Below are 23,088 nucleotides of genomic sequence, written 5' to 3'. Positions count from 1 at the left end.
GAAGAAATGCTCTGTACATATCTGTGAAGTCCATCTGGTTCAATGTGTCATTCAAAGCCCTTGTTTTCTTCTTGATATTCTGCTTAGATGATCTGTCCATTGCTATGAGTGGGGTGTTGAACTCCCCTACTATTACTGTATTATCAATGTGTTTAATTTGGTTATTAATTGGTTTATATAACTGTCTGCTCCCAACGTAGGAGAATATTTATAATCGTTAGATCTTCTTGTTGGATAGACAGTTTAAGTGTGATATAGAGTCCTTCTTCATCTCTTTGGTTTAAAATCTAATTTGTCTGATATGAGGACAGCTACCCCAGCTTTCTTTCGATGCCCATTAGCATGATAAATGGTTCTCCATCCTCTCACTATCAATTGGAAGGTGTCTTTAGGTCTAAAATGAGTTTCTTGTAGAGAGTGTATGGATGGCTCTTGCTTCTTTTAATTCAATCTGATACAATGTGTCTTTTGTTCACAGCATTTAGCCTATTTACATTCAGTAATTATCAAAAGATAATGAATTTAGTGCCATTGTATTACCTATAAAGTCCCTGTTTCTGTAAATTGTCTCTGTTTCTTTCTGGTCCATGTTACTTTTGGGCTCTCTCTTTGCTTACAGGATCCCTTTTAATATTTCTTGCAGGGCTGGTTTAATAATCACAAATTCTTTTAGTTTGTTTGTCCTGGAAGCTCTTTATCTCTCCTTCCATTCTGAATGGCAGCCTTGCTGGATAAAGTATTGCTGGCTCCATGTTTTTCTCATTTAATATCCTGAATGTATCATGCCAACCCCTTCTGGCCTGCCAGGTCTCTGTGGATAGGTCTGCTGCCAGTTTAATATGCCTACTCCTGTATGTTAAGAACCTCTTGTCTGGAGCTGCTTTCAAGATTTCCTCTTTATCGCTGAAGTTTGCAAGCTTTACTAAAGCATGTTGGGATGAGGATCTATTTTTACTGATTTTGGAGGGGTTTTCTACCTCTTAGATTTGAATGCCTGTTTCCTTCCCCATATTAGCTAAGTTCTCAGCTACGATTTACTCAAATATACTTTCTGTCCCTCTCTATTCTTCCTCTGGGACCCCAATAATCCTAATATTGTTTTGCTTTATGGTTTCACTGATTTCTCAAAGCCTCCCCTCATGGTCCATTAGTTGTTTCTCTCTTCTGCTCAGCTTCCTTCCTTTCCATCATCTTGTCTTCTGTGTCACTGACTCTCTCTTCTGCCTCATTTACCCAAACTGTTAGAGCATCCATTTTAGACTGCATCTCAGTTAAAGCATTTTTTAAAAAAGAATTTATTTATTTATTTGACAGATAGAGAGAGATAGTGAGAGAGGGAATACAAGCAGGGGAAGCGGGAGAGGGAGAAGCAGGCTCCCCACTGAGCAGGTAGCCTGAGGCGGGGCTCAATCGCAGGACGCTGGGATCACGACCTGGGCTGAGGGCAGATGCTTAATGACTGAGTCACCCAGGTGCCCCTCAATTAAAGTATTTTTAATTTCAACCTGATTAGATCTCAGTTCTGCACTAAGAGATTCTCTAGAGCTTTTTATGCTTTTTTCAAGCCTAGCTATTAACTTTATAATTGTTATCCTAAATTTCATCTCTGATATCTTACTTATATCAATATTGCTTAGATCTGTGGCAAAGTATTACCTCTGGTTCTTTCTTTTGTTGTGAATTCCTCCTTCTAGTCATTTTGCTCAGAGAAGAATGAATGAGTGAGAGAACAAAATCAAAAATATCAACCAGAACCCAAGACAAGTACACTAGAAAAGTCTGAAAAGGTCAGAAACCAAAAAAGAAAAGAAAAAGGAAAAAAAAGAGAAAAAGGAGAGAATATAATCTCCCAGGTGGACAAAACAGAGCAATCCACTTGGTCCTGGGTGTATTTTGGTCTGTTTGTTAGAAGACACTAAATCCCAAAATTGTAAAGAACACAAAACATATATATACAAAAATAAAACTTAATACAGTGAAAGGAAGCCAAAAGGGAAGACTATATTTATAAAATGTAAATACAAAAATTAAAGTTAAAAAAAAGACTTAAAAACAAAGAGTTGCTCAAATAAGAAACTAGCTGAGAAGGAAAAAAAAGAAAAGGAAAATTTTAAACTGAAAAATAAATGAATCATGAGGAAAGAAATCCTTGAATTCTATATACTATTTTCCCCTATCACTGGAGTTGGGCAGTTCTGTTTGCTCTGTAAACTTGGTATCTGCCTGATGTGCCAGTTGATCTTCTGGGGGAAGGGCCTGCTGCCCTGATTCTCAGCTGTCTTTGCCTGGGCAGAGTTGCACTGCCCCTTGTCAGGGGGTGGTCTCTGAGTAAGCTGTTTCCAGTTGCTCTATGTGGTTTTTGTTCCCTGAAGGCTTTCTGTGCCACTCTAGATGAGTACACTCCAGTGCTGAGTCAATCTCCAGCACTGGAGCTGAAAGATTGCGGCCCCTCTCTCTTTAAGGAAACCCTAAGGGAAGAGCAGTCTATACTTTTGTGTTTACCAAACTCTGCAGGTGCCTGCGGTTTGCACACCCGCCAATTCTTCCAGGGGAGGGAGGAAGGTTGCTCCAAGCCTGCTGCTTACAGGGCCCCCAAATGGGCAGCAATACTTTTTTTTCCTAAAAAATGTTATCATTTTAGCTTTTCCATTTAGTCTCGGCTCCATCTCAAATTGGTTTTAGTGAATAATGTGACATAAAGCTTGAGGATCCTTTTTCTTTCTACACCAGAGGTCCTTTGCCAGCACCAATTGGCTGAAAAGGCCTTCCTTTCTCCAAGGAATTGGTCTGGTGCCTTCACTGAAAATCATTTGACCATATCTGTATGGGTCTCTTTCTGGATTTTCCACTCTTATGCCAATACTGTCTGGATAACTGTGGCTTTCTATTAAAAGTCTTGCTATCAGGTAGGTAAGTTGCCCCGTTTTGTTATCTTTTTCAAAACTATTTTAGCTAGATTGCACTTCCCTATAGATTTTAGAATCAAATTTGTCAATTTCTACCAAAAAAAAAAAAAAGTCTGCTGGGATTTTGATTGGGATTGCACTGAGTCTATAGGTACTTTTGGGGAGAACTGGAACCCTAACATGAGCATCCTAATATGAGTCTTCCAACCTGAACATGATTTTGCACACTTTTCAATAAAATTTTCCCAAAGTATTTCATGGTTTTTGATGTTATTCTATTTGGAGATTCTGTAGGCTTTTCTAATGTAGCCACATATGTTGCTGCAGTCATACCTGTGAACGAAGACAGCAGTCTTCAACCTTTATGCCTCCTTTTTCTTCCCTATTGTGCTGGCTACAAAGTCCAGCATGCTGAATTGAAGGGTAAAAGCAAACACTCTTGTATTGTTGCTGATTTTGGGAAAAAGTATTTGCTATTTCATAGTTAAGGATGATGCTGAGAACAACTATTTCTAGTTTGCTAAGACTTTTTTAAAAAACCATGAATGATAAATGCAAACATAATGGAACCTATCTGCATCTATTAAGAGAATCATGATTTTTCACCTTTACTGTGCTAAAGTGGTGATATAACAGTGACTGATTTTTCTACGTTAAACCAACTTTGCATTCCCACTATACTTGATCATATGTGTTATCCTTCTTATGTACTGCTGTATTTAATTTGCTAAGATTTTTTGAGGACTTTGGGAATCTATGTTTATGATGGATATTGGCCTTTAATGTCCTTTTCTGGCAATGCTCTTATTTGGTTTTGCTGTTAGGGTTATGTTTGTCTTAAAAACTGAATTGGGAAGCATTCCCTCTTTCTCTATTTTTTCCAAGAGTATGTGTAGGATTGGTGTTATTTCTTCCTAAGCGCTAGACAGAATTCACCAATGAAGCCATTTTAATCTGAAATTCTGTGGGAAAGTTTCTGATAATTTAATTTCTTTGATAGATGTAGGAACGTTCATATATTCTACTTCATTCTGTTTCAGTTTTGGCAAGTTGTGTTTCTCAGGGAATTTTTCCATTTCCTCTAAATTGTTGAATTTATTGGTGTAGAGTTATTAGTAATTTATTCTCTTAGTGTCCTTCTGATTTCAGTAGGATCTGCAGTGACAATTCTTTCACTCCTGCTATTGGTAACTTGTACTCACTCTCTTCCTGATCAATCTTGCTAGGAATTTATCTTTTTTTTTTTTTCCAAAAAAACAACTTTCAGCTTTATTAATTTCCTTGATTTCATTTTCTATTGCATTGATTTCTGCACTTATTATTTCCTGCCTTCTACTTTCTTTAGGTTTCATTTGTTTACCTTTTTCTAACTTCTAATGTGGAAACTTAGAACCCTGACAGTGAATCTCTCTTCCTTTCTTATATAAGCATTACAACTAAATTTATGTAGGTTTTCAAGCAATGTGTTCCTTGAGGTGAAGCTCAAAATAGCCTGAGAGGGAAATGACAGGAGATACTTCTTAACTAATTATTCCCAAGTTTTCCGAGAATTGGTAGAGATAAGAAAAGGAGTTCAGGATATTCCTCAGAGATAACAAACATGGGAAATGAAGAGAACTTTCGAAGAAAGATTTACAGTTGCTTATGAAATCGGTGCCAAGGACAAGCCTGGCAAGAGATTAACTTTTTATACAGTTTGTCAAAACCCTCAGATCACACAGTATTATTTCATCAGGAATTGTAAAGAATTTCCCAGCCTTGGGTCCTAGAGCCATATTACAAAATAAGAATAAAACTTGCACCATACCTTTTCTAAATTTGGGCTTTATTTTTGAGGGTTCTTCCTGCGATTTGCCTCCATCTTGAATGGGGAGTACCATGTAACACATCAAATCAAGGACTTTCTCACACGTCATCTAAAGAAGACCAGATGAAAAGGTACCAATCTGAAATTTTCTCATTGAAAGCAAATCAACAGAACACTGTTGATATGTTGATATGTTGAACATAATATATGTGTAGCAGATGACTGGGCAACGTGTGCACATGGAAGTCTGTAGCACTATCTCAAGACTCTGTGAGACCATTATTGTTTGCTCAACAGCAAAAATGTAGAAGAAGTAACCGAGATTGAATCGAGGTACTAGACTTTTGGGGGAATAATAACTCTTTTTTTGCAGTTAAAACAGAAAAACAAAAATGAAAAATCAGTCAAGTATTAACTAAACCCCCAATGCGTTTAACAGCACAGTGGCATCCAAAAGAAGTAGGCCCATCTTAAAGACATTTACTAACTCACTGAACAGAAAAATCAACAAAATGGGACACAGAGGACTGAAATACATGATATGATACAGAGCATAATGTAAAATGAAGGAGAAACAAGGCAGGAAGATTTTCCTTATCTCAGCCTTTAAAGGGAGGGAAGAATTTGGAATGTGGAAAAGAGAAAAAAGGGTTTTAGTGGAGGAGAGAAAGATGTGGGGGAAGGGCTGGGTATTGTTTAGGTGATTAGGTGAGGGGAAGGAGGGCACGGTTTAGGAAATAACACAGACAAAACCAGTCTGATGTAGTGCTGGTGGCTGAGGGAGGCCTCAAGTGCCACAGTGGCATTGAGGGGGAAAGGGATTGCTTTTGATCTATCTATAGTGAGTGAGCCATCATCTATGGTCTACCTGTTCAAATTCTAATAGCAGCTAGATTCCATTTGGGGAGCGTGTTCTATGCATCTAGCACAACCTTCTTATTATTCCCATTTTACAGACGAGGAAGTGGAGTGTTAACCCATGCTTCCCACCCTTTTCCATGTCTTGACACATCCAGAAATATTTGTAAGGCTGCTCAGAGTTGGCAGCACTAAACCGGGGGCTCTGGCTGCCTCAAGCCACAGCTAACTGAGAGCGTTGTTATCTTGGCACATCCAGAACCCACCCAGGGGTACAGGGTTGTGCATCTCCAGCTTGAAGAGTTCGACAGCTTGGCAGTTCAGAACTTGAATGCTGGAGTTAGACAGTTTGGTGAGGTAACTTGACCCAGGTCAAAGAGCTAAGACATGGTGGGGCCATGATGTGGGCTGCAGAGTCATATGTCCACCTCCAGCCAATATCTTCTGTAAATCCTTCTTTGACTACATGGATCCAGGTGAAAACACCCTTTCCCGAATGCCTACTGTGCATATGTCAGGGCATACCACTTAGTATTTGATTTTTCACTGTCTTCAACAGATACTTGCACTTTTCTTGGTAACTCAACTTGTAAGTCCTGAATCAGGGATCCCCCATTCCCCATACCTGCTTATATCCCCACCCCCAACAACATAGTTCAACTCTGGCCACCGAGGAAGTCAGTATTTCTGTTAAGGGGAACAGTGACAGCCATCTCTTGAACGCAATGACCATAACTCAAAGATGGAAGAAGAACTGGGGCAAAAAACTCCGTTCAGAGCAACGAATCAGAGCGGCGGCCAAGGAAACAAAAGGCCCTACACCAAAGATACTAGCTTCATGCTGGAAGAACCAAAATGATTAGGCAGAGTAAGAGTCAACCATGACCTGAGAGTTTTATACCTAATGACAAGAGAACGAAGGAAACTCACATCTGGACACACCGGGTCTGAGCTGAAGACAGACAGCTGAAGGCAGCCGAGATCCAGGAGGCAGGTTAAGTTAGAAACCAAGGATATAGGCCTCACAGCTTTGACTGAAGCCCTCAAAGAAAATGCGTTTGCCCAGCTTAATTAAATCTGTTCATTTTATATTCCCTAATATGAGGCTGAACAGCAGTGCCTTGCTTAACTCTCTAATTCTACATGATATATGGTATCTGAGTGGATAAATATATGCTCTCTTTCAAGTTCTCAGGGAATTCACTGAAACTTAGAATTCGTACCTGATAATTACATAATGATGGAAGAAAAATATTTTCAATTCAGTGCACATACTTAACATGCTCTCTGTTTCCTCCTAATTATCCTCATGGCAAATTATAAATCATATTTCAAAGTTCAAGTTTAAAAACTTTATTCAGGGTTACTAATCACAAAGTAATCGACTTAACACATAGAAAGATGAGAAAGAAATCAGAGTTTGTGTGTTAAGTTGTGGCCTTGAATTTATACAGTATAAAGAATAAAGAATGTGCTTATCATTTTAATTGAATTCAAACATTTATTAATAATTGAATTCAAAGCTGTGCCAACCTCTGTGGTTAGTGCTATGAGAGATTCAAAGGTAAAGCACATGGTCTCTGCCCTGTGATAGAAGGGGCTCACAATCACAAGGAAACAGACTTGTTTACGTAGCTGCTCCGCAACACCCCTGTGAGGTGGACTGCAGAGTCATATGTCTCTGCATGCTTCGAGAGCAGCCGAAAGGCGGAGAGGGAGAAAGAGTCTTAAGCAGACTCCGTGCTTAACACAATCCCAGTGCAGAGCGTGACCTCACAACCTGGAGATCATGACCTGAGCTGAAACCAAGAGTCAGACACTTAACTGACACCCCAACTCTAGAGACTCAGAGAATCTGAGGCTCAGAGAAGCTAATGGCACTCCTCCATTTCCCACTTAGTAAATGCCTCTTCTGTCCAAGTACAATAGCACTGATGCTGCTCTGAAGGGATTCCAGATAAGAAAGTAAAGAAAAATAGAAGCCATCCTCCAACAAAATGGAAAAAGGAACAGGAAATCTGAAAAGCAGCACAGCCTAACTTGAGAGAAGCTGTAACTAAAGAGAAAACTAAGTTAAACAAAATTATCAAGACTTTTACTAGCAGATTAGGTGACAAAATCTAGGCAGAAAAAATCCTATCTCAAATAAACATGCACTGAATTACAAGGCCACGCTAGGAAAAGAGGAAGCCCTGTGCACACTACTCACTCTGTACTCCCCCAGAGCAAAGTGGCAGGTTGCGAGCTGGATGAGTGCCCTCTGATGTTCCAGGGTCCCCTGTCCCGTGATCTGCGGCTGTGGAAGCGATCCCTGGAGAGCTGCGAGATGATGCAGGCTGGCTATTGCTTTTTTATATTGACCCTAAGAAAGACGTAACAGCAAGGAGGTGAGAAACACTGCCGTTAAAAAAAGTCTCCAGGGGGTGCCTGGGTGGCTCAGTCATTAAGCGTCTGCCTTCAGCTCAGGTCATGATCCTGGGGTTCTGGGATTGAGCCCCAGATCAGGCTCCCAGCTCAGTGGGAAGCTTGCCTCACCCTCTCCCACTCCCCCTGCTTGTATTCCCTCTTTTGTGCTCTATCAAATAAAAAATTAAAATCTTTACCAAAAAAGTGTCTCCAGAGTTGGGGTGCCACAGTCAGTTAAGTGTCTGACTCTTGGTTTCAGTTCAGGTCGTGATCTCTGGGTTGTGAGGTCAAGCTCTGCACTGGGATTGTGTTCAGCACGGAGTCTGCTTAAGACTCTCTCTCCCTCTCCCCCTTCCCACCGCTCTCTTTCAAATTAGTAAATATATAAAAATCACCAGAGTTAATTAAGCATACAGATAAGGTAGCTCTGTTTGATCATCTGAGGAGGAAAAAGGAGACTTAGCAATAATCAAATCCACTTATTTAAAGCTAGGTGGAAGGTTCTCTATACAGGTACTTTATATGTACAAAGATTTTTCTTTCCGGTCTTAATTCTTTTTTTTTTTTTTAAGTTTATTTATTTTTTAGTCTCTCTACACCCATTATGGGGCTTGAACTCATGACCCTGAGATGAAGAGTCACATATTCTACCGACAGGGCTAGCCAGGCACCCTGGGTCTTAAGTCCTAAGACTAAATAAAATAACAAGCTTTTGGATAAAATACATTTTGGATATACCATTTCTTACAAATATTTTACTAATAATACCCTTTCTCCTTTATACAGGATGGAAGCAGCAACCTATCTGTTCTGACAACAGAGGTTAGAAGCTCTCCATCTTCTTAGGGAATTATCAGCTCTCTCCATTCCAGGCCTCAGTGGCTCGAGAACAGGAGAGCAGGGCAGAAGGACTTCCCCGGAGTGGAAAGAACTATGGGTGAGAAGTACGCATCTCTTACTGAAAAGTAAAAATCTGACTTTAACAGATGGGTGTGGCTGGACATAGTGAAAGTAACAAGAAGATTTGGCCTTGTCTTTTTTTTTTTGAGATGAAAGGGGACCATCATCCCTCTGCCACTGAGGACAGAACAGGTCTTCAGAGCATGACTGGTCTACAGAAGTAATACACTCATCTTGAACGCTATGGTCAGTTCATGACAATCATCATCCTACACAGACACAGGAACTTAAAATATACATCACCCTACCTGATAGATGATCATGTCAGTGAGGAAGATTCTTAACCAAAGCCAAGTATCTGTCTTCCATGCCAAACAAATTCTTGTAAATTCTGAGAATTCAAAAGTAAATTTACCAAAAAACACGTTAACAGAAGCAGAAAAAAACAAACCCAGCAAAACAATGGAGAGAAACTTCCAAAAAATGGACAATAACTATCAACCTTGATTTCTAAAACAATGATCTAGAATTAGATAGTAAAGTTAGAATATAATACTTTTCAGTAACCCACAAGCAGTATTTTTATTAGGCCTCAACATTTACGAAGCACATACCATATCCTGAGAGCTGTTCAATGTTTTTTCACATATTACCTCATTTATCTTGTAAATTACTTTGCTTTCCTCAGAAAAAGATAGTTTTATTTTCAGCCAGCTCAGAAAACAAAGATATAAAGCTTAGAGTGTTACTCATTTTTTTAAAAAGTCAAGTTATAACTAAAGGAAAACGGCCCCCCACCCCGAAAGGTCACATACATGTTTACAATTATAGATGTGCCCGGGACAGAGGTAGTGATGCTCTATCTACCTAGAAAAAATGACATGACACACCTGACTGAGGGTTCTATAGAGGTACGTGATGGAAGCAGGCCAAGGCATGAAGGCCCACTGGCCAGAAGTACAGTAAAAATACACTGTTGATTCGAAGTAGAGTAAAAGTCCGTGGCTTAGCAATGCACTAGTGATTTCTAAGTAATGAAGAAATACTTAATAGTTGTATTCTCAAAGGAAAACAGGCTCTGGGTAGGGTGAGTTTTTCAGACAATGGAGTTAATGCAAATAAAAACAGCATTACCTTTTGTAAGATTAGCTACACAGGACCTAAGAAAGACACAAGGCAGGACAGAACAACTAACAGCACAAAACAAACCCAGCAAGGAAAAGAAAGGAGGCCAGCAATACGAATGTTAAAAGACCAAAAACCTCTCCCTCAAATTCCACCCCAAGTCTAATTATAATAAACACTCAAGGGTAGAAGCTAAGACGTAAATGATCATTTGAATATTTTTTTGATCATTTCAATATTAATAATGCTTTTTAAAAATTAAAATTAAATTAAAATTAAAAATGTTTTACTCATTTTTTAAAAAAGTCTACTCAAAAAAGAATCCTATAAACTGTGTGAACTACTATAAGCAATTTAGCTCTAAGTGTCTTGATGTTCCAAGAAGAACAATGCTTTCTTAAGCACGATGATTTTATATAACACATGAAATAGCACTAATGTGACAAGCATGTTCTTACCCTTGTCAAGGAATTCTAGGGAGTAGAGCAACTCCCAGCTCTCCCTGGCTAGCTTAAAGCTCTCGAGCACTTCAATGGAGTTAGCAAGCTCCGCTTTATTGACTACGATGTGACGATTTCTCCCTTTTGCTGAACACTCTTCGTCGTCTGAACTCTGCTTAGAGAAGGTGAACAAGGTGATTAACTTAAAGTCATATACAAGTGACACTTCAACAACACAGGTTAGAACTACACAGATCCATTGACACATGGATTTTTTACAGTCCAGCACTGTAAATTTATTTCTCTTAAGATTTTCTTAATAACATTTTCTTTTCTTCAGCTTACTGTGTTATAAGAATACAGCATATAATACACAGAACATACCAAATATAGGCTCATCAACTATTAACATTATTGGAAAGGCTTCTGGTCAAAAGGAGGCTACTAGTAGTTAAGTTTTAGGGGAATAAAAGTTATACAGAGATTTATGACTGTGCAGGATGGGGGGGGTTGGCGTCCTACCCCCATGTTGTTCAAGGGTAAACTACTCGTAAATTATGTTTATTATCACCAATTCTGATTACTATATGGATTTTATATCAAAGGATACTAACATAAGGATAATTTTTTGAACTTAACAATTTGGCTTTAAAAATTAATGCATAAATTTTCTATCTTTTCACTCTCACACATTCAATTTTTACCTTAAAAACTAAGCTTATGTTTTTCTGATGATAAATTCTAAGCTTACGTTGGTTTCTAAGTAAAGCTATGGAGTTCAAACTTCCAATAGTTTAAAAAATATAAGTGTTACAAAAACCCCAAGTTAGAGTTTTACATTCAGAGATACAGCTTACGTGGCATATGTTTTACAGCTTTTTTTTCAATATGTGAAATAATTTAATTTGCTTCCAAATAAGTTTGTCATGTAGAGGAACAAAATTAAACCTCAAATGCCCTAAGAATTGGAGAAATGACTCTGACTAATCTTTTGTTCCCTATACATACCTCCTCCCATGGCCAACCCTCTCTAGCTCTGCTCCCCCATTGCACGGTGTCAGCCAGGAACTACGTTTGCCTGCACTTACCTAGCAATGCCTTCTGTATTTTACAATAAAGAGCCCTACTTTTCTTGCTCTTTATCTCAAGAAATATAAAGCCAAAGAGAGGTCTCAGAGAACTGCAACCATCTAAGTGCCAGTGAGCATGGTCAGACATTTTGCCAAAAAACGGTCAAGGTAAAACAGCTCCACTTAATTTTATTTTGTTGAGAATTTCTTGACCCTTTTATTCTACCTAGGTTATTTGACTAACTTAATGACCCAAATTAAATTCTCCCTGAAGATTTTCACCCCACCATGCTCATTTGAAAATATGTACAAATATTTCAGCTAAAAGCTTCATTCCTCAAGCTGACCTCAGAAAAAATAAGCACCTCCCTCCCACTACCCACCAGAATTTCTCCCCCCACTTTCAGAGCCTGGTATTCTCTTGCTAGTCCTTGATGCCTGGGGACCCCCCCCCCCGCCCTGCCCACTCTACTCAGCTGCCCTATTCTTACCCTCCCACAGTAATGACACATACCCAGATCCCTTTCACAATCAAAACCTATTAGGTGTCCTACTTCATCAGGGTCCAGTTCCTTGCCACATGCTGCCAGTCTAATAGAATATTATATGAATGGGGTATTCTCTGTTCCAATTTTATAGAAACATTCCTGCCTCAAAACAAGGTTGGGAGTTTATGGAAGGGACCTCAGATGTGAGAATAGTTTCCAAAGAGTTTCTAAAATTTAGAGAAATTTATTTTGAAGTGCAGAAGTACACTCTGGAGTTCTGGGCAGATGCTGGAAGCGAGAATCCTGACTACAGGGAACATACACCAAGTTTGGGTGGGTGGAGAACGCATGGCCCCCAGGAGAGGACAGTCCCCCAGCTCCAGCCACCTGGCAGGTCACACGAGCCAGTCAATCAGGCTGGGTGGAGAATGTATGCCCATTTGAAGTGGGCAGCCTCCATCTGGCCCCAGCTGTGAGCCAGCTTCAGGGGCCAGTGTATCAAATATTCCAATTATTAAGGAAGTCAGACATCTCGACTATTGTGAGAAATCTCCAATCTCCATAGGTTCGGTTATTCAAAGAAGAAGAACACCATGGGTAAAACAAGATGTATCTCTAAGCTGAGCTTTATGTCCTCTGCTGTGATGGCTCAAACAGACAGGGCTAGACTTGTAGCAGGTTGGGGGCAGATTGTGGGACAGAATGAAAACCAGGAAAAATCAGTTAATAGAGTAAAAACTAAAATAGATGGGAACCCAGGTTGGGCCCGAGTATGAGAGCAAGGCCTGCTAGATGACCCATGAGAAGTGAGACACAGGAGGAAGCAGGGAGCCAGAGGGTTTAAACAGCTATGCCATGGCCTGGTTGCCAAGGCTGAGAGGGAAGAGTGGGAATTCACTCATTCACCAGCTGCAGCTCAGGCACTGTCCAGATGTCCAGGGTACAAGACGGACAATGTCCTTGGCCCCACAGAGCTTGTACAGAGCTCATCAGGAGACGCAGACAGTAAACCACCCAACGAAGAAACAAGAAAACAGACAACAATAAGGGCAATGCCGCATAAGAGTAACAGAAAGAGGAAAGAAAACTGGATGGGTATTTCGAGGAGGCCTCAGAAGGAGAAATGCCCTGGCTGAGAGCTGTGACAAGGACACAGCCTGGCAGAGAGATGTACTTCAACCTTAGAGCACAGCTTGGGGGTAGAGATCCAGGGGCAGAAAGGGGCTCAGAGCACTGGAGGTGCACAGAGAGGCCAGCATGTCTGCAGTGCACAAAGGTTTGCTCAGTAACGGGTTTGAAGCCACGGCGAAGAGCTTGGACTTCATTCTGAGCATGATGGGAAGCCACTAGAGGTGGTAAAGCAGGGGAGTGAGTCTGACTCAGGTCTTAAAAACATCACTACAGCTGCTGGGTAGAGAAGATATGGTAGGGAGCAAGAGTGCAAGAAGGGAGACAAGAGGACACCCCCGATGATGTATGCAAGACTGGCATGGCTTGGAAAGGGAGCAGGTGGCGGGGATGGAGAGAAACAGACCAAGGAAACCATGTTATTCATACTGACTTATATGGGACATGGCACTGTTTTTAGTTAAAACTAAAACTTAGTTTTAGTTTTTAAAAACTTAGTGATCTTTTAAAAAAATGAATCAGAGGGCATCTGGGAAAGCCTGGTTAGCAGAGTTCTGAACCTAGGGCTCATGGCCGGATTTCAAAGCATCTTTCAACCTTGGAAATGATTTCCGAAATTGTGCACGTGTGGGTTTTTCTTTGGGAGGAAACAAATGAGTTTATCAGAAGGTTTAATAACCTCACAAGCCTTCAGAAAGGCTTTGTCTTCCCTGCTCTATTCTTCATCATACAGTGCAGTTTACAGAGACATCAGATTGAACTGATCTCATGCCGGGGCTAGTGAGCGTAACTCAGGGTCTGAAGAAGTGGTAGGAGAGGAGAAGGAACAGAGGAGGGTGAGACTCTAGGCTCCCCTGCACTAATTCACCTGGAGCAGGGGTTAGCAAACTACGATCTGCAGACCAGATCCTGTTTTCATAAATCAAGTTTTATTGGAACATGGCCACCTCATTTGCTTACTATTGTCTATGGTTTGTCTGTTTGTTGGTTTTGTATTGTGACAGCAGAGCTGAGTAGCTGCAACACAGACTGTTGGGCTTGGAAAGCCTACACTGTTTATTTCCTGGCCCTTCACAGAAAACATTAGCTGACTCCTGACCTAGAGGACCTCCGCTGTCGTGTTGTTACACACCGGACCTCCACGAAAGCATTCACGGAAAGGTTCTTCTGCTTTAAAACAAGTTTAGAAATCACTGTTCTGCCCAGACCCACTGCCCGGCCCCCTCAGAAGACCAATAGGTCTTCACATTCTCTGGCCTCCCATTCATCTTTGTGCAGACTGTCTTCTCTCCACAAAACCCACCCTCCAATTCCAAATGACAAAACCCTCTACCAACATACTTCAAGGCTGATTTCAAATGCTGACCTCCTTCATGAAACCTCTGCAACGAGACGGTCTCCCCTTGGCTTGTAACGACTTCCCACCTGGAATACCTCACCCTTTCCATTCTGAGGCCAAGACTCAGCATAGCATCCTGTCTAGTTGTTCAGTGTAGTTCATCTGACTTTGTTTTTTACCTTTAATTGATGCCATTCGGTCACAACAGGTAGGACTAATTTGTACCAGGGTTTCTCAACATCAGCCTTTTGAGCTGGACAGCACTTTGTGGGGGACTGTCCTGTGCCTTGTAGCACTATTTGCAGCATCCCGACCTCTACAGAGGAGGTGCTCACAGCAACTCCTCCCCACCAAGCCGTGGAAATCAAAAAGTGTCCTCAGACATTGCCACATGTCCCTGGGTTGGAGGGTGAGGGGGCAAAATCACCTCCAGTTGAGAACCGCTGATTTACACAGTAATTGTAATTAAAAGACCTAAGCTTTATCAATTTAGCTCCAAAGCTGTATTTTACATTCATTTCCAGCAAACCACAAACATATAATCCGTTAATAATCATATCTGAAAGGATTACCATGGTTTTTTCTCTTCCCTCAGCTAGCTTCCTCTTTTTATGTATATGTTTGTTACGATCAATTTCTACATCACCATACACATTTGATACATCCTCAAGAAGAACCAGTGGAACTTGGCTTGGGGCATTAGGACCTACAGATGGGGGGAAAACACCAACACTTAGAAATGCGGCAAGGAAAAGAAAACAGTATCAGGTGGAAGTTTACTCAGCTGTTGTTTGAAAATACAGGTGTAAAAAGTATGTTCCGAGTGACTCCAGTTAGGTAGACAAACAAGTATACATGAATAGGAAAAAAGACTACACAGATATACAACAGATTATTAATAAAGGTTCTCTCTCAATGACAGATTACAAGTGTTTATGTCCACAAATTTTTCATAGTAATCATGAATCATAAAATTAGCCAAAAACTCAAGACTATGAAGTTACATGTGTAATACCTTATAGCTACAAATTCCAAACAAAATCTAAATATATGAAAGACTGTAAGGTAATACACAAAAATGAGAGCTGTATTATATTGGATGGGTAGGTGATTTCATTCTCTTACCTTTCTATTTTTCACATTTTTTAGAATTTATATGCAAAATGCAAAAATGTTATTTAAAAAATCGCTGTCTACATTGGGGAGGATATGTGCTACAGTGAGTGCTGTGAAGTGTGTAAACCTGGTGATGCACAGACCTAGACCTCTGGGGATAAAAATACATTTTATGTTTATAAAAAATATTAAAAAAAAATCTCTATTGCAAAGCCTTTGTGAAATCTACTTCAGTACTTTGTTACATCTGCTTTTTCAAAATAGAGGCACTGAATATCTGTATTTAGTTTCACAGTACCACTATATCCTTTAATGTAGAAATTTAATTAATTAATTAATCAAATGGGCTCCATATCCAGTGTAGAGCCCGAACACAGGGCTCAGTCTCACAAATGTGAGATTAAGATCTGAGTGGAAATCAAGAGTCAGACACTTGACTGATATAGGTCAGGTGCCCCGATATAGAAATTTTAAAGTAAAATATACTTACATAAAAAGTACCAACAACTTAAAAAAAGCACTCGTGTCACCCCACAATGATTTGGATCCAAGAACAATGTTCAGGTAAACATTTTCATCATCTTCACCCCAATTGAAGCCAGTTTTGGGAGACTCTGGAATTCTTTAACCAACCTTGGAATAGAGATGGTTGTATGCTGTTGACATACTGGAATGCATTCTTAAAGAAGACCAGCATAGTGGAATAAACCACTTGGTTTTTATATTTTGCATGAGCTTCATTATCAAAGTTGTTCATGTATCTGCAGAGATCTTTCATTCTGTGCAAAATATCACCATAGCTTCTGAAAGATGAAGGATGATAAAAATTATTTAATTACTCTGGGCTTGTCAGCAAAAGGTCTAGAGAAAAGCCCTAATAAAAGCGTGACATTTACCAAATGTAGCTGGAGGCATGTGTAATTCCCCCTCTGAATTAGAGTGGTGATCAGAACACTATCTCAGGACACAGACATGACAAAGTAGCTACTCTTTCCTCTGAATGCCAAAGATTGCTTCAAGCTCAAGAGCATCTTACAAGTTCATACTTCTGTTAGGAATCTTTAAATAAAGTGAAAAACCACCCTCTTTTGCATAGATACCAAGGTTACAAGAGTTGCCCAAAGAAAACTGTATCTATACATTATATGCTTTTTAAGAAAGTGTTTTTGTTTTTAAAAATCCTGAGATTACGGTATCAGAAGGCTTGAACAATTTTTTACCGTCTTCCTTTATCCATCTGCCATTCACATCTCATTCCAACAACATTTAAAATCTTAAACAACCTCTCCCAAGGGTCCACAATCTGGGATGATTTTTCAGTCAGCCCTTCTATTATGTACTTCTGAGAGCTCCGTTTGCTGGGTGACATTAAATCAGCCGCTTCTTGGGCACCTGGGAAATGAGAAAAAAGAGGCCTACAATTAATCTTACTATTTACTATGTATGTAGTACTTGACAGAGAAAGACAAAGTCTGAATCCCTATTCAAGAGGCAAGAGCACAGAATCCCAACACATCATGTGTTTTGTCGAAGGACCCGCAGCCAGCCACTGGAATAGCAAAAAATGCCCTTTGAGCTTTGGTACGTGTATGAAGCTCAGGACACTAACATTATGATGCAGCAAGTCAACTGTTTCAGTAAAAGCATAAAACTGATTCCAGAAAAGTCTCTAGAAAAGTGCGGTATTTTTGCCAGGAACCATTTTAGAACACTATCACACTGGTACGCATCCAGAGAACAATCACAACAATGAGGGATCTTTGAGTTTGCAATTTACTAAAGTCTGTATAAATAAAACTGCGGGATATTCTCACTTACCTTGATGCTGACTCTCTATTTGAGTAGATCTAGTGACATAATTGATATAAAATTCAGCTGCTTTGTTCAAGTACTTATATAATAAATTGGCAGGCAATCGGACATCATGGTTGTTAATTATTAGAGGAAGGACATCGCAAACTGTCCAAGAGGAAAAATAAGAAAAAAACAATTCAGTTGTTGTCTACTCTACAATTCTGATAGAAATGAAATTTTAGAGTTCATTTAATGTAGTATCTAAAATATATAGGGGAAAAAACCACATTTATGGCACATTTATTTAAAAATTGCAGTGCACAGGGACACTAGTGGATGGAGTGAGCAAGGACCTACACAAGCAGATTTTACATTATGGTTGAGGGTCTAGTTCTTACACTGGGTGACAATTCAGATGTTTATTATTATGACTCATACTTGAATATATTCTTTCAGGGATATCAAATGTTATTTATTTGCCAGAGAGAGAGCGAGTGAGAGAGAGAGCCCACAAGCAGCGGGGAGGGGCAGAGGTAGCAGTCTCCCTGCTGAGCAAGGAGCCCGATGCAGGACTTGATCCCATCCTGGGATCATGACCTGAGCCGAAGGTAAACGCTTGACTGAGTCTAGGCATCCCTAGAAGTTGTTTAAATGCTTTTTGGACTAAAAAAATAAAGAAAGATTAAATTTCATAATATGAAAAGTTCCATTGCTTTCCACGAATGACCTTATCCCTGAAATAATATGAAATATTTTTCTTACCAAATAATTTTCTTACCAAATAATTTTCTAAAGCAGTTAACAGGAGATTCTTGTTCTTCAATAGTTTCTGCCTCTAATAATGCTTCCCCAAGGCCAACCTGTTTCAAAATACAGTAAATCATTTAAATGTGTTACAGTTTAAGATGTCAGAATTACATAAAGAATGGCTTTTTAAATTTACCAAACAGTTTGTATATGCAAACTTCCCCAAGAAACAGATATTCTCATTTTAAGGACTAGAAAACAAAATACATCAGCAACACAGCCCAGAAGGAAACCCCAATTTAACCTGACCACTGACAACTTTGTCTTGGTTATTCTCCTCTGAACTAGCAAAATTAAAATGCTATTAAAATGTCTATAGAAACTTAAAGGAACCACTGGAACTAGTTAGAATGAAAAAGGAGAGGCAGAGATGTTCTACAAAATGTTGAAACTAACTGTATTCTCTACATCGAGATGTACTTCGTTGACAAACTTTACCACTTTCAAGAGTTGTCAGGAGTAGCCAGTCATTCAGCCTAGGCTAGGCGGGACACAACTGTGACTTTTAAGGCCACCTTTCTTTTCCTTTCTACCATGGATTCCCTAGCAGAGTAGAAAGTAGGCTTATCAAAATCCACCCAGACATCTGCATTATCTTCCTTGGGATTACTTGGCCATGTACGGGGCGGGGGGGGGGGGTGTGTGTGTAAAACAATGGAAAAGATGATATAACACAAAAAGTGAAGAGTTGAGTAACGATCAAGGAATGTATTGGGTTGAAGAGCATCCTCCCAAAATTCATGTCCATTCAAGAGTCTCCGAATGTGATTCTACATGTATTTTATCTTATAAAAAAAAGTAAGGTCTTTGTAGATGCAATGAGTTAAAAAGAGGGCACAATGGGTTAGGGCAAACCCTAAATCCAATGACTACAATCCTTATACGATCATGTAAAGACACAGGAACACAGACACCCAGGGAAGAAAGCCATGTGACAGCAGAGGAGGAAACTGGAATGATGTAGCTGCGAGCTGAAGAATGACAAAGATTGCTGGTGACCACCAGCAGCCAGGGAGAGGTAGGAAGGATTTTCCCCTAGAGCCTTAAGACAAGCGTGGCTCTGCGCACACCTTGCTTTTGGAATTTCAGCTTCTAGAACTGTGAGGGAATAAATTTTGTTTTAAGCACTCAGTTTTCTGGTTCTTTGTTACAGCAGCCCTAGGAAACTAACTAAGGGAGGTATAGAACATGTCAACTGGGGCCAGAAGCTTGAAAGATAGTGTGGATAAGAATAAACAGTAGAGTTTGAATTAACAGAGTTAATGAAACATATTTAAGACTCAGTTTCCTCATCTGTGAAGTGGAATACCGTCTACCTCAAGGGTCCAGGAAGTATGGAAGGAGATGCCTGCCAATAGCACTCAATAGTTATTACAGATAGAAGGAATAGAGGCAAAAGCACATGAAAAACATGCCTGTGAATACTAGACTATGGCGCCCTGTTAAATTCAAACATTGTTGACCATAACGTTATAGGATTTTTTAAAAAGATTTATTTATTTGAGAAGAAAGCACGCACGGGGGAGGGTGGGTGCAGACGGAGAGGGAGAAACAAAGAATCTCAAGAGGACTCTGTGCTGAGCTGGGAGCCTGATGTGGGGCTCAGTCTCACCATACTGAGGTCACAACCTAAGCCAAAACCAAGAGTCAGACGCTCAACTGACTGTGCCACCCAGCCACTTCTGAAATAGGATTTTTAAAAAAACCTTACTGCACTTTACAGATTGCAAAAAAATAGCAGTCAAACTTGGTCACTGTTTCCTTATATTGATGGGACAACTTCTCCTGGAAATTTACAAAGTCTGATGACAGTGACATCCTTTTAGCTTTACTGATGAAGATTCCTTGATTCAAGTTCAATCTTACCTAGTGTTCTTCAGAATTTCTGCTTTAGAATAATACATACTAGAGCTTCTAACCGAACTGCTGAATATGTTGATCGATTTTATTTTCTCTTGAGAAAAAGGAAAAGATCAAGTCATACCCCATGCTGCACCACTGTCTCAGGGAAGCGTCTCAAAAGCAGAAGCAACATTTCCGATCGTTCCAATGTGTTGAAGCATTGTTCCGTAACCTTTAGTAACATTTCGCACTGGACCCGACCAGGGAGAGTTTCAAACAAACCTGTACATGACACATTTTATTTAAAAAAATTTCTTTTGGAAAGAAAATCCTGAAGCTACAGTGGAAATAAGGCATTTTCATGTATAGAACAGTAAGTCTACACTTAGAATCACTGTTTGAATTTTACCTACAACCTAGAAGAGGCTTTTGGCTCAGATGGTATTCGACACAGATGTTTGCTGAAAGATCCTTTCAGGATCATTTGGAGGCCTTATTTGGGTCCAGAAGGTAAGAATGGCATAAGTGAAGGGTCACAACAGTGCTTGCTGTTGGCTGAGATAAAGAGGATGCACTTGTTTAAGTTGAAATGACCTAAATCACCTACTCCTTCATCCAGAATTTGAAATCTTTGATTGACTATTACAACCAACACAGACTGAAGGTTAATGGGAAAGGTCATAAATCACTAAAAGTTTCTCGCCTGTTTTGTGGAGATCTGCCTCATCTACAGATGCTTTCTGATCACTATAAAATCTGTTAAAAATATATTCGACTCCCTGGGCTAACTGATAAATCTACACTCTTTGAGGAAGCTTAGAGGTTTCTAAGCAAATTCTCAAGGGACCAAGTGACAACATTTGTACAGACTTCGGGTACCAATACCACAGATGTTGAGTTTTCTATGAAATTGCTATATATAAATCAGTGTTCCAGAAACGGTAATTTATACACCATTATCATTCCATTCTTACTTCTTAAAAATTGGGTTTGTTTATCCTGTGAATCGTTCCTTAATGCTGAGGTAATAATGCTGATTTCTCTCCACACCACCGGCTGATCTGGGAAATTCACAAACCTATTTTAAAATTAATGCATTAAATTAAAATGTCAGATTCTATATAGTACCACAAAAAGAAAAGAATGTTAGCATACTTTTCTTTATTACAAATGAATATGCTGATGTACTGAAACAAGCCAAAATAAAGATATAAAAATAAAAACTAAGGAAAATGAGGTTAATCACAAAAGTTTTTAGAGTTTTTTATAAGTGAAAAGACAAATGAGCATAATATATAAAGCACTCCCAAATATGAACAAGAAAAAAAATCTTATCCAAAGAAAAAAAAAGAATACAAACAGCCAAAGAGAACACTTGAAAAGATACTTAGTCTTACCAGTAATACAATGAACACAAATTTTTAAAAAACAGTAAGATACCACTTTCTATCACATTGGCAAAAATTAAAATCTGATAGGCAGACTGATAATATGAATGCTGACAAATGTGTGGGAAAATGGGCACTCTTGTACATGGCTATTAGAAATGTAAATTGGAGTAGTACTTTTTAGAGTAATTTGATCGTGTATTGTGTGTACCCTTGCCTGTGAAAATCGACGTTTAAGACTCTATAGAAAAATACTAAAATACGGGTACACATTTGCTTACTGATACTCTGAATATAATCTCAAATAATTGGAAACTACCTCAATGTCCGCCAATATTACGAAATGCTATGCAAATATGAAAAAGAAGAGCTCTACATACTGAAAAATGAAGGCATCCCTCCATGACGGAGGGTGAAGAAAGCAAGTTGCAGCGTGATATGTGCAGTACGATTTCACTTTTGTAACCCACCCCCACAAAACCAACTTATACGTATTGTACTGTGCATGCATGTACACACAGACACAAAACTTAACTCTGGTCGAGTTGGAGGCACTCTGATTTGTTATTCTCTATGCTTCAGTATTGTCTGAACTGCAACTACTATTTCTAAAATAAATTATTGGAAAGGAAAGTTTCAGCAAGAATCAAACACTGGAAGACTTCTCTGCAGAAGGCATGCCAGCAGTTAACAGAAGGCCCAGACGCAAAAAGTGAGCTTTAGAACAGAGTTGCAGAGAACAGATGGTCCTCCCCCAGCCCCACTTCCACACAGACAGAACCTCACGCGAGACCCAGGGCGGCGCAGGCCACACTCACATGTCGTACAGCAGTCTCCCCGCCGTGGCGGTCCTCTCGGCGTTCCGCTCGATAGTGTACATCTCATACTGCAACACAGATCGGCCCCGAGGGTCACGACCTCCGCCCGGAGCTCAGCCTAGCTCACCGCCCGCAGCGCCAGCCGGCCTCTGCTGAGCGCCCCTAACCCGCGGGGGCGGCAGAGCACAGCATCACCTGGGGACCCAGAGCCGCGGGGCTTAGGAGCGCGACCCTCGGGCTCACTGACAATCCTTGGGTCCCCAAGACGGGACGAATAACGTCTCCACAGTAGCAGGCACTAAACAAATGGCTGCCATGACGATGAACGGGCGGAGAACGGCCTTTCCGAGGGGCGATGCGGCGCCGTCCCGGCCACAGAGCAGCAGACACCGCCACGTCTCCAGCCACCCGGACCTCAGGCGGGTCCGCTGCGTGTCAAGGTGCCGGCCCCGTGGGGAGAAGGCGTGCGAGGGGTGTCGGAGAGCGGGGCGCGGAAGGTGGGGAGAGGTGGGAAGGCAGGGATCGGGGTGGGCCGGACTGGGGGCGGCCGTGCCCCAAGGCGTGAAGGGCCGGCGGCCGGGGCAGCCCCGGAGCTGCGAAGGGCTCACACCTCTGCGGAGGCCGCCGCGGGCGCGGGCCTGACCTCACCTGGATGTTAAAGTCGGTGGGGTAGAGGCTGCGGGCTGTAATCAGCCAAGCCTTGGCTGCCCACAAGTCCTGCTGCACCAGCTCCCGGGCTCGCTGCACCAGGAACTCGCAGTCACCCTGGGCCGACATGACCCGGGAGGCGTCAGGCCGCCGGCAGCGGAGGTCGTTTACCTTCCGGCTCTGGAGAGGCCGCCGCCGCCGCCGCTGC

General features: G+C 40.7%; 1 protein-coding gene across 5 annotated transcripts in view; it reads right to left on the bottom strand.

Annotated features, from left to right (window-relative positions):
- The window catches only part of INTS10 (integrator complex subunit 10), a 37,554-nt gene extending 14,466 nt beyond the window's left edge, over window positions 1-23,088 (bottom strand). For 2 of the 5 annotated variants that reach the window (XM_045993858.1, XM_045993873.1), the window contains exons 1-13: window positions 22,881-23,088; window positions 22,233-22,300; window positions 21,001-21,104; window positions 20,169-20,308; window positions 18,156-18,237; window positions 17,402-17,542; window positions 16,804-16,975; window positions 16,217-16,386; window positions 15,040-15,173; window positions 10,461-10,617; window positions 9,186-9,268; window positions 7,781-7,933; window positions 4,714-4,822 (exon numbers count right to left, since the gene is read on the bottom strand). In XM_045993858.1, the coding sequence (XP_045849814.1) occupies window positions 4,714-4,822; window positions 7,781-7,933; window positions 9,186-9,268; window positions 10,461-10,617; window positions 15,040-15,173; window positions 16,217-16,386; window positions 16,804-16,975; window positions 17,402-17,542; window positions 18,156-18,237; window positions 20,169-20,308; window positions 21,001-21,104; window positions 22,233-22,300; window positions 22,881-23,009 (1,642 nt within the window). In that variant the 5' untranslated portion in view covers window positions 23,010-23,088. The remainder of the gene's footprint in view (window positions 1-4,713; window positions 4,823-7,780; window positions 7,934-9,185; window positions 9,269-10,460; window positions 10,618-15,039; window positions 15,174-16,216; window positions 16,387-16,803; window positions 16,976-17,401; window positions 17,543-18,155; window positions 18,238-20,168; window positions 20,309-21,000; window positions 21,105-22,232; window positions 22,301-22,880) is intronic. The other 3 variants (XM_045993866.1, XM_045993880.1, XM_045993890.1) reach the window with 2 other exon arrangements.

The sequence above is a fragment of the Meles meles genome, chromosome 2, assembly GCF_922984935.1.
Source record: "Meles meles chromosome 2, mMelMel3.1 paternal haplotype, whole genome shotgun sequence".
Taxonomy (NCBI): Eukaryota; Metazoa; Chordata; class Mammalia; order Carnivora; family Mustelidae; genus Meles; species Meles meles.
The sequence above is the reverse complement of the archived record's forward strand: the minus strand, read 5'-3'. Positions and strand labels throughout refer to the sequence as shown.